The sequence below is a fragment of the Bidens hawaiensis genome, unplaced genomic scaffold, assembly GCF_021521415.1.
Source record: "Bidens hawaiensis isolate Kalapana, Puna unplaced genomic scaffold, B.hawaiensis_p1.1 tig00017238_1, whole genome shotgun sequence".
In the NCBI taxonomy this organism is placed as follows: Eukaryota; Viridiplantae; Streptophyta; class Magnoliopsida; order Asterales; family Asteraceae; genus Bidens; species Bidens hawaiensis.
Window position 1 is genome coordinate 311,256 of NW_027492608.1, and position 12,522 is coordinate 323,777.

The following is a 12,522-nucleotide window of genomic DNA, read 5'->3' on the forward strand; positions in this document are numbered from 1 at the left end:
TTATGCATGGCTATTACACATATATATATATATATCTAAGGGAGTTATAATTATGTTACATGTTTTTGCTTGTCTTTACTAACAATTATGCCTAGTAATTTGCATGGATCTGCTTCCTCTAACATCTTAACCACTGCCCTCATGGTGGGCCTGAGGGTGGGCATACTAGACGTGCACATGATTGCAATCTTCAACACTTTAATCGTTTCTTCCTTGTAAGCTTCACCCATGCTTGAGTCAACAAGGCTTAACACACTCTCTTTATTCTTCAGTTTACTACACACCCAATACACTATATCCTTGTTCTCACCATACATCGCCTCAATCGGTTTCTTCCCCGTCACAAGCTCCATCAATACCACTCCAAAGCTGTAGACGTCGCTCTTTTCATCCACCCTGTATGTGTACCCATACTCGGGAGCTATGTACCCGTGTGTTCCAGCAATGACATGGGTACAAGAACTAGCATCCGTCCGACCAATCTTTGCAAGCCCAAAATCAGCAATCCTTGGTTTCAAATGCTCATCCAGCAGTATGTTACTCGACTTGACGTCTCTATGGATCACCGGTCTTTCACAACCATGATGCAAATACTCCAACCCTTTTGCAGCTCCCACAGCTATTTCGTATCGTGTAATCCAATCCAGGCCTCCAAGTTTCTTGTTATGTAACCGATCCCAAAGACTCCCGTTGGCCAGATACTCGTAAACCAACAACCTTGACTCTTGGTCCTGGCTTGTAATACTGCAATACAATTTAACCACATTCACATGCCTTATGGAGCTCAACGTCTCAACCTCCGCCTCAAACTCGAATGACTTCCCCACAAAATCTGAAATGTGTTTCACTGCCAGTTCCGTCCCATTTTTAAGCGACACTCGGTACACTTGTCCGGACCCTCCCTTCCCGATCACATTCTCTTCTTTGATGGCATCAATAATGTCATCTTCCATGAAGCTTAACACATGGAACGATTTCACATTCCATAAATCATCTTTCAAAGAACGACTTCCGTCCGCCTTTCCAGTACCTTTCTTCTTCAAATAACACAAGTATGCAAGTAACACGAGACCAACAGCCGATGCAATTGATAGGCAACTGATCACCGTCTGAAGCATGGGTGACACCCCTTTGGAATAAGAACAACGCCGGAAATACGTCACCTTTTGGCTGCAAAGCCCCTGATTTCCGGCAAAGCTTCCATTATAGGCCTCAATAGAAAGAGACTCTGGGATCGCACCCGCCAATTTATTTTGCGATAGGTCTAAAAGACTTAACCTCAGTGATGACAGACTACCCGGAATTCCACCCGAGAGCTTATTAGACGACAGATTCAACGAATTAAGCGTCGGTAACCACCCTAAAGCTGTTGGGATATGGCCTGAGAATGAATTGCAAGCCATGTTTATCTCATTAAGAGAATCACATGAGCCTAAAGAGTTGGGTAATTCACCGGTAAACTTATTGTTGTCTAAACGAAGGCTGTTTAGATGCTTTAAGCCTCCAATTGTTTCAGGGACTTTACCAGAGAACTGGTTGTGACTTAAGTCGATCGTATTTAATGATGCTGCCATTACGATCTCTGATGGCAACTCGCCAGATAACCGATTGTTGGCAGCGAATATCTGGCCCAATGTGTTTGCATTCTTTATGTCCGACGTAACACTCCCTTCTAAAAAGTTATCAGCAATATCAATGATCTCAGCTCTCGGAAGTCCCCAGAGACCACCAGGTACAACACCCGAAAGCATGTTATTACTTACACGAAACCGCAACAATGTTTTACAATCAGCATAACTGGCAGGAATGGCGCCAGTTAAACTATTGTCAAGCATGAGGAGATCCTTCATCTTGTTGTTTTTACACATATCTGGAGGAATTTGCCCGGTGAGTAAGTTTTCTGACACGTCAATGAAGTTAAAGTCGGACCAAGAACCAAGCTGCTGAGGAAGCTCCCCGGTGAGCTGGTTCCGGTACAAGGACAAGTTAACCAGCTGTTTAAACTCCCCAATCTCCGGCGGAATATCACCCGTCAGCTTATTTTCAAACAACTGTAAACTCTTGAGCCGAGTCAAGAACTTAACTTCAACCAAATCACCTTCAAGATTATTCGTGGAGGCGTCGAAGAGCTCAAGGTTGGTCAAGTTACGTAGCCCCACTGGAAGTGTTCCAGTGAGGTTGTTATTGTACAGCTCGAGTTGCCATAACTTGTTCAGCTTGGAGATTTCACTTGGAATCTCTCCAGTGATGTAATTGCTAGAAATCTCGAAACTAATGAGGTCCTTAAGCGCCCCAATACCGGCTGGAATCTGACCTCCAATGCTACAATTGGCCATGTATAGCCATGTCAAATTAGTTAGTTTCAGTACTTGTTCCGGAAACAATGGAGTTTGATCAAATGGATTATCTCCAACGCTCAATACCACTAGCCCCCTCATGCTTTCCAATGATTTCCATGGGAATGTTCCTAACCACACACATACATACATACATAATTTCAAATTTATAATTAATCTAAAGAAATAATAATTAGAAGCTAGCTAAGGCATTATTTTTATATATATATATATTTTTTTTTTGCTGTTTTTAAGTGGCTGACTAAATTTTAAGTGTGCTAAGTAATTTGTTATCTAATATAGTGGAGCTAACTTTCCAAGTAATCCAATCGTGACATGTGAAATATGCTATTTCAAATATTGGATCACACAAACCACCATTTTGAACGATGACAAGGATTGTCACTTGGAAGGTTAGCTGGTGTGTTTTCGTAGTCTGCTAACTAAGATAGCAAATTATCTTAAAATCTAGTTAGTCATGTAATATCACTTTCTTTTTTTTGTAAAACCACTAATCCAAAAAAAATAAATCCTATTTTTCATGTCTATTTGTTTGTAACAGTGCGGGAATAGATGTAAGACTAAAGAAATTACCTGAAAAGCCGCTGTTGTTGACGTAAAGATATAAAAGATCGGTCATGAAATAAACATCAGGCATGACACCAGAGAAGCGATTGTTTCCGAGGTCCAAGTAAGTCAAGCTGGAGCATTTGTTGAGGTCATCCGTCACGTTCCCGTGCAAATAATTATACCCGAAAGAAAGCCTTTGTAACGCCTGAAGTCGACAAACGGAATCAAAAGGAATCCAACCACTAAGATTCTGATGCGACAGGTCTATTTCCTTAACCAACCCCGAATCATCACAACTGATTCCTGCGAACTTACAAACCGAAACATCCGAATTCCAGGAATCAAAAACATTGGTCTTTGATTCCGCGGCCAAGGCCGTTTTAAGACTCATTAAAAGCTCGTGTTCATCGGACCTCACGGGACATATAAACCCGATGAATAATATTACAAATACGTTTATTATGATCCGGTAACGGGTGGCCGGAGAGTACATGATATGATATGATATATTATAGGAGATGAGGTACGTTTTATGTGGTCGTGTCGAAACAGACTTTGGAAGTGTCTGTTATTTAAGGTGTTCACATGAATTGGATAACGGCGTTAGTAAAGTGGTCGTTATAGTTAACGGACGTTAGCTATAAGTTGGTTAAAACGGTTACTACTTAGTACTTACTAGGAACTAGTATTTATAGTGTCTTTGTATACATGGTTTATTTAACATAATAATATATTTCCAATTCTAGATATTTTATGTTTTTTTTTTCTAGAAGTAGATGACTCTATGCTTGTGCATCTTTACATCACAACCTGAACCGGTTGACTATATACTTTTTTTACTCTTTTAATCACAAAGTAAATACTATTTTCATCACCTAATCAACCACTATGTATGACTTTAAGATCAAAATCACAATAAGTTAATGCACTTGGTGGCCCTAGCACTTATGACCGGCTTAGAATGTAAACTTATAACATGTAGTCTTATAAGTTAAGGGTGATTTTAAGATACAATTTCATCATTGAGACCATATACGGTGATATCAGACTTATGTGAAGTGGTTATGGATATTTTTGAAATCAACTTATGGTTGTGATATCCTAGTGTCATTATCCAATTGGACTGGATGATTTCCGTTTGCTTCTTTGAGAAGAGTGAAACACGTATAATTATTTTGGTTCGAGATAATATGATGGAATTAGTTATATTTGGATTTTTATAAAAAGTTTTATACAAATACTACAGGGCTATGCGTTGTTTGGGAGGCTAAATCCTTACAGGATGGATATTACGGACTTTAAGTACAATCACGTCGTATTTCATTCTACCACCACACATATTGTATTAGATGTGAAATACGAACCTATGTCTAGTTGCGCAAGTTTACGTTTATTTTCTTCACATTTTACCCTTAGAACAATGATGCATAAAAAAGGAAAAAGGGTAATGAAAGAGAAAAAGCCACGAAATGAAACTTTAACTTGGCAAAGCTAATAAAACAAAAGAAGATATTAATATTAATATTAAATATAAATATATAATAGTATACACATCATGCTTCCATTTCCTCTCCTTTTCAATAAAATATACTGAAAGTAAAAAAAATAAAATCAAAAGTCGCTTGATTAATTGAAAGCCGCCTCCATTGACTTGTCAAGAGACTTTATCAAGGTACATGCATTGTTTGTTCGTTTTATACATTAATACACGCCACACAATCACACATCACATGTATAGTCTAAAATGATAACTCCGGAGAAAACCTAATTATAAACCAAATTTAGTTTTGAATATTTGCCATAACCACTAGATCAATTCTAGTTGCTTGCTAAATCAAGAAATTATATATATATATATATATATATATATATATATATATGTATATAATTAATTTTAGTAGAAAGTTAGATAATGGGGTGTAGTCGTATTCTTATAGTTTGCGCATAAAACCGCATATGAAGTTGTGGTTCATAGTTTCACGTTTCACGTGTGAAAATTGTCAAATTATTTTTAGTTTTAATATAAACATAACACCTTGTTTGTCACCTACTCACATTCTACGCTTGTGGACCATGTTATAGAGACGCATCTTTCCACATCGTTGAGTCTGGTCACTGTGGACCACGTCTCCTTCCAAGCATCTACACCCCAAAGCCTTGGCTAGAATAAAACATTGAGAAATGACTGAAACAGTTTTGTGCAAGTTTTCAAAATAACATTAATATAACTTTGATTAGGATAAATAAATAAACATGTACTGAAATGGAGTTGGAAAGGTTGAAACAATGATTGGTGTTGAATTCTAGCTCAATCATATTATGTTACTTCATGGTCATTGCTCACACTTGCAGCCACCCATTACTTTACCTTTATATCCTGGATGCCCCACTTCTTCTACTGTACATCCTTTGTCATTTAAAAAATAAATATGGCTTGTTCTAAAGTTTTATTATTTGTTTTCCTTGTTCCTTGAATATTATTTTGTCAAGGTTACCACAAAAATTATATTACCAATACTTTCCAGAAAAGTATATATTAATATATAACAACATATCCAGTCATGTTTCGTATGACTTGTACATTTAGCTACTACCCAAATATTATATTCTTTTTTTTTCTCCATGTGCATGAATATAATATTCAGCATGGTTATTACTTATTACTCTACAACAAGATATTGTTAATTATTCGGGAAAAAATAAAAGTGGACGAAAACATTAGTTGGTTTCTAGTAGATAATTCCTATTAGCTTTTTATTATTAAAAAAAATAGCATTATTGCCACTACTTTTATTTGCCACTCATGACTCACCTAATTTAAGTGGACTCAATCTTTGACGAAATTATAATCAAACAACAATAACTATCCCAGCTATTAACCATAGTCTATATATAATAATGCCTAACACATTGCCACTGGTAAATTTTAAATAAAATATTAGTTACCTAACATAATGTCACAGGTAACATTTGGAGTGCAAAATAATGTTGTTGCAGTATCTATATGTATGTTAATTTGCTTTATGTTGGGACAAAGAATTGTAACATAGAAAATGTTAATGTTTTTGCTTCACTTATATGTCACTTTTTGTCACTATACTTATATGGCGCAATTCATAATTTTTCATACATATAATTCAGCTTTTATCTTAATAAAAAACATGCAAAATACTACCTCAAATGCACTTTAGTTATTAAAATTAATTATTCTATGTTTTAGAGGTTTTGAACTACTATATATAATTCAGAAAGAAGAAGATAAATTAAAATAAAATAAAGTGAAATATGAGGTGAGTCGTGGGTGAAAACTTTGTGACTTGGAATGCAATAAGTGAAAAAAGTTGAATGAAAGTTGGATTATTCAAGTTTTCAACAAAAGTTTGAAGATATGAAGTTGCTCCACTTTAAGAAACAAGTGCATGTAATTATCACTCCATTTCGATTTGTCTTTCATTTTGTATTTCTTTTTTTAATTTTTAATAAACAACTATCAAAAGACCTGTCTGTTTTATAATACCATAGAATTGTGAAAGTTTTAATGTAACATTTCCATCATAAAACAAGATACTTTTACATTTCACTCTATTAAAACACATGCTTTTTGGTATGAAATATGAAATGTTTTGATACCTACGTGACAAAGTGACAAACTCACTTTTCACACTTACCATAACGGTTTGTGGTTTACGTGTTGTGGGTGTTTTGTAGCTTAAATCATCACATGTCGAAAAGTTATATATGTTTACTTGATGTTTTTTTAATAATTGAAGGGTGTTAAATATTTTTTTCCCCATATAGTTGTATAAAATACAATTAATTAAGTTATATACAAATTTTTAATTATTGTTTGTTAATTTTATTTATTTAATTTTATGGAGAGGAGATATTGGATATGGGCCTGTGATGCTAGCTGAGAATAATGGTTCGTGGGCTGGGCTTCAAGATTAAAGACACCTGATGAGCTTATAATTAAGACGCAAGATGGGCTAATGGCAGGTTTTTGATAGTGTTGATTCACATCTGCAACGCAATCGTTTGTGTTGTTGATTCATTGAGTTAGGTTTGATAATTTTTTCAATTTGTTTTCATCACAGTATTATTATTTGACTAGTGACATTTTGTATTTTAAAACACAAGACGATGTATACGTGTCCTTGATTTCTTGTGATTTATTTAGATAATCAACATGTCTTTCTACCATTTGCCTTTGATACATTTGGTTTTCTGGCTCTAGAGGCTGTGAAATTTTTGAGTAGGGTTCAGCGCGTCATACACGGAACCTCTTCAGCTTCTAGGTCTCAAAGCTTCGTTTTTAGCAGGATTGGCTTTGCTGTTCAAAAGGGGGTTGCGGCGCAGCTTGTTGCCCGTTTGCCTGCCACTTTATTGTAATCGTTTTATAGTAAATTATATAAACTTCGATTATTTATAATTAAAAAAAAAAAAAAAATTAGGAGTAAATAAGTTTATTATGACATGCATATATATATATGAATGACAATCGACAAACATTTACCCTTACAACATGCCTGCCCGGATTCGTTCACCAAACACGTTATCGATCTTTTAAGAATATATAAACCATCCCAACTCTCTCTTTCGTTACAAACAACACCACGATTTATATTATTTAGCATATAATAATAATAATAATAATAATAATAATAATAATAATGGTCGGGTTGAGTACTACTTACTTTCCCCACCAAAGTTCATCTTCGGTTGTCACATCTCTAACAACACGCTTATCCCTTGGTGATCGCCCTGTCTTGGCACCCGATAACGTTGCCAAAGCGCCACTAGACGTGATAAACTCATACTTAATGGCTTGCTCATAAAGTTCTATATATTTATTTAACCAATTATTAATTACTTAATTGGCAATTAGCTAGTTAGTAGTAGCAGCAGGGGATAGGTTGTAGAGGATATGTGTGAACTTGAGAGCACTGTCGCTGGTACTGAACGTGGGAGCCGATACGTGATGATGTGGTGCCACCTGAGCTGAGCTGCTCTCGGTGTTTCACTAATCCGCTCCGGGTCTCCTCTCACCACATATTACAAATCCCAAACCCATGAAAATTTTCAAAACTAATCCCAACCCCTTCTCAATATGTCGGTTTTCAGGTTTCCCATCTGATTCAGGTTTTATTGCCATCCATATGGCATAACCAAGCAAAACTGATAATTATGGATTAACTGGCTATTCAGTTATGGTTACGGTTAATGTGGCTTTGCTCACCGACTTTCTTTGACCAAGACCAAACAAAACCTTGTATTATTTATGTTTTTCTTTCCATATTTTCTCTCTCTTTATTTTTTACCTTTTACAATATTACCGAACCAATTTCAACCGGAACAAAAATAAATAAAAGTTACCTAATGGACTGAAGCTGCTGCTTCTGGCGTTCTTCTTCGGAAACAACATTAAAAGCAGCAGCTTCAGCAATACCGGTAGTAGTGCCTTTGATGGGTGTGTTTGGAACGGATCTCTTCTTCTGGAACGAATGCAGCTCGTCAATGGTCTGAGCTTTGACCGTGGGTACACTGTCGTCATGGCAGATCTCCTGCTGATCTTCCTTTTTATTTTTAACTGATCCATGAGTTTGAATCTTCGGAAGGCCATTTCGTCCTTTGGTCGGCGTCCTAGGAAAACTAAACTCACCAGTACCGTTATCACTAGCCATTAATTATTTTACAATGCAACACTCACACAGACGTTACACGTAAATATGTAAATCGTATGGATGTTTCTATGAAATATAAAAGGGACGTGAATATAAATATTGTAAATGAATGATATGACCGGTACTAGATAAATAGATTTTGTGAATGATGGATGTATGACACAGAGGTAAGGTGGGCTGGACTTATATATAGGTTACATGTGTTCTTCTTAACCTAACTATGGTTACTTAACTCTTATCTGATACATACTATTATTATATATTATTTAATACGTCTGGGTTGGATAAGTATGTATTGTTCACAAAGCCTATAGTAGAACGCCAACCCACCACCATCATATCATTTTACATGCTTCAATTTCTTATCCTCCCCAAGTTTATTTTTTCTGCAAACAAATTCTTTAAAATGGGTTAATTGGAATACATTTGTCTTTCGATCTGGAAAAATTTCAGACCTAATGTGAACATTCGTCTAAAGACACGACAGTGAGCTGAGATAAAACTCGTTCAGTTCAAGAATCTAATTAATGAATGTCACATACTCGTCTAACCTCCTATCATCATCCTGATGTCTCTGAAAATAAACACTATGAGTAAGAATCAGACTTGAGTCACATGAAAACCAAAAAACTCAATTATTATTTGCCGTTTGAATAATACAAGGGGCAATGTAGACTTAGCTTAGTTATGATGACCCAACAATTTCCTTTAATACTACATAGATATAAAAAATTAAAAAGAGACGATACAAATATTTAAACATAGCTGTAAAAGTATAATTGAGTAAAAGAGAACTTACATCGAAAAATCACACTAATCTTTTAAAAAAATGCTACTAAATAAAGATTGGTATTTGATTCAAAGATAACCCAAAGCCTTAATATCTTCCATAATTTTAGATAAGTTTGTCAATTTGTTATCAAAAATCACTCCGTTTCTCAACTTTCATATGCATCAACATGCCGTAACAATTATCGCGTAAAGAACCTTAGCCTTCTAACGGTCAAATATATAGTAAGTAGGTATTAACTACACTGAGACGCTTCAGTTGTTTGTTAAACTTACCACTACTATCTCGAGTTAATATGGAGTTCAATTTTCTTTCGTAGTTGGATTTAATCCATTGAAGCTTAGGTTTAATTAAAATTAAAAAAAAAAAATTAGAGTTAAACGTGTGTGCCGAAACAGCTGTTGTACTTGTACTTGATCTGACTGAGTCAAACAGGCATCATGTGTATATCGTGTAAGGTCCATGTCATAGACTTATCCATATTTGACTTCAAATTTTATCAACGCACAACTTATGGCATAATCAACTTGTTAATTAAACAATATTTTTTATTTTCTCTATCTTCCTTCCTTACCTTTTGTTTTCAAAATTATATATACATTGATTAATATTACATTGTAGTTGAAGACAGATAATTATTCACTGTATAATTAGCCGAAACATTTATTATATACATCTCAATTTTAATAGGATAATTTGTTGGTTAAAAATCCTAAATAAATTTGTTTTGTTTATTCATACGAACATGAATTCAAGGAACACGCCTAAGCAATATGAATAAAAAAAATGCATATATAATATACATATAAGTAAAACGTGGATGCAAATTTATAAACGAGATTACAAGTAATGATATGATAGTGCAGTTTTAATATCATTACCCGTTAATCTGATCCAAAAGCCCACATGACAATTGTTTATGTTTGAGAACATTAACAACATTTTGAACTACATAATAATAAGATATAGGAGAGTGAAATATATATATCATATATATGTTGATAACAATATTATTCTTAAACTATAGTCAAAAAGGCAATGGAGTCATAGGTTGCATGCTCAAAGTGGGGAAAAGGCCAAAAGGTTAATTTGTATCACGGAGGTGAATAATATATGAGAGATTTTTAAGTACAAGGTTCGATTTAAAGTATCTTGCAATTATATGTTAAAGACAAACGGTTTATTGAAAAAGTTTATATGTGTTCTCTTTATGCTATGTTAGATTGTTATCTTATTTGTCTTTCACCTTTCCTTTTGGCATCGTTAGTCCGACTAATCGACTATCTTCTAATTCTTCGTTCAACCTCAAACTCCGTTAATTTGTCACATGGGTCTTTGGAGAACCCTAGCTCTTTTTACTTCCGTTTACAATGATCAAAAAGTTCAGGAATGATTTATGGCACGTTATTAATTGGATTACAAAGCGTTTAATCATTTTACTTATTCAAAATAATCATTGATATCTCTGTCATAAATAAATGATTTAAGTTATCTTTAACGCACCAACTTAAAGCTAATCAAACTGCCACCATTACAACATCAAATGTATATTCTAACATAAACAAAGCGTAATTTTTTTTGCAACGGCCAACTAAGTAACGCCGGGTACTTCGTACGCGGCCCCCATTGACTAAAGTTAGCTTGAGCCGGCCTCGAGTCCAGACTTACGTTAAAGTATATATATATATATTGCAACATAATCAATAACTTATCTTTATTTTATTTTGTATGTTTATATATTTATTTAAAATAATAATATTAATGAGTTGACTTTCTTCACATGTTGCAATCTCAAATATCGCGTTTTTTGGTACAAGTCGTTTTTTTCTGATGTCACTTTTGTATTCATTAAGATTTAGACTTAGACAAGGGCATAAAAAAATGTTATCTAGCGTAAATATCTTTAGAGCATCCATAATAATATCATAAATAGGATGTCAATGCTCTAGATATCTTTAGCAAATATGTTAGTTGCAATAGATTGAAATAAAGCAATGGTACTTTTTAAAGATTCTTATATTTTGGAAAGGAAAATTATACTTAGGTAACTAATTTGTGTTTGATATTTATAGTCTATAACTATAAATACACATATTTAATTGTGTTTGATATTTATGAAAAGACCCTTGTTACTTGACAAGTAGTTTAGCGTTCTAGTATCATTATATACATTGATGTAGATTTAAGGGTGTGTAAGATAGTTTAAATTTAGAGTACAAAAAAGGTTTTTATATTCATTTGATTATATTCAACAATATTATTAAAACTCATATTCTAGCTATATTTGTCATTTTCAACTAACTATTTAATTACAACAATAAGTCAATAACCGTATCGAGTTGAATCCCATCCATAGCTAAATCGAGTCGAGACAAGTTCGACTATATAGCTATAAACGTAAAAAGGTTTCATATAGGCTTGGAGGATGCATAAGTAAACTTAATTCAAAAGCTTAAATAGCTCGAAAATATCTTTGCAATAATGATCAAGTAGCTCAAATTTTATTTGTCAAACTTTGTTGAGGTCAACACATGACACATATAACTCCAAGAAACTCAAAAGTCAAAACATAGGTGACCAACACCAAGTCACCAACTCATTAAATTTTGGGCCTACTGATTTTAATTTAAAGCCCATTAGCCAGACACTTGCTTTCCAGCCCATAACAAGCAGTGACCTTTCTTTGAGTAGACACAAGTCACACAACACAATAAACCACTGCAACTAAACTACATGCATTTATGATTTAACAAGCAATACAAGTACTATTTCATGTCTCTCTTAACTTAATTATCGTTTACAAATGCCTAGTGACTTTTTATTTTTTTATAGATTTTTAAATATTTACCAACTAATACATTAGTGCAAGTAAGAATCAATATATGAGTATAGTTAGCAATGAACAAACACGAACAAGAATTTGCTTTTGTTCGTTTGCGTTCATGAACAAGTTTATTTCCTCAATGAACAAACACGAACAAGAATTTTGTTCGATTGGCTGTTAGTGAACCGCTCGGTTGTCCTATAGAAGCTTTCGGTGTGGGTCCAGTTCGTTGACAACCCTGCTTGTAGTACCTAAGTTTTCAATTACCAGATGCATGTTTAGAAAGATTTTCAATTGAATTTGTGTATAATTAAAAGATGA

At 34.2% G+C, this 12,522-nt stretch overlaps 1 protein-coding gene across 1 annotated transcript; it reads right to left on the reverse strand.

Moving 5' to 3' along the window:
- LOC143553440 (receptor-like protein kinase 7) lies at positions 1-3,511 on the reverse strand. The gene is made up of 2 exons (XM_077043439.1): positions 2,931-3,511; positions 1-2,467 (listed from the first exon to the last, which is right to left on the reverse strand). Exons 1-2 carry the CDS (start codon positions 3,397-3,399, stop codon positions 51-53), a joined length of 2,886 nt encoding a protein of 961 aa, XP_076899554.1. The 5' UTR covers positions 3,400-3,511; the 3' UTR covers positions 1-50.
- Between the last annotated feature and the right edge of the window lie 9,011 nt (positions 3,512-12,522).

Excerpts from the sequence above, each read along its gene's own strand:
- LOC143553440 (XM_077043439.1), bottom strand. The coding sequence starts at position 3,399 with ATGTACTCTCCGGCCACCCGTTACCGGATCATAATAAACGTATTTGTA. Across the intron at positions 2,468-2,930 it reads CAACAACAGCGGCTTTTCAG|GAACATTCCCATGGAAATCA; the intron begins GTAATTTCTTTA and ends GTGTGTGGTTAG.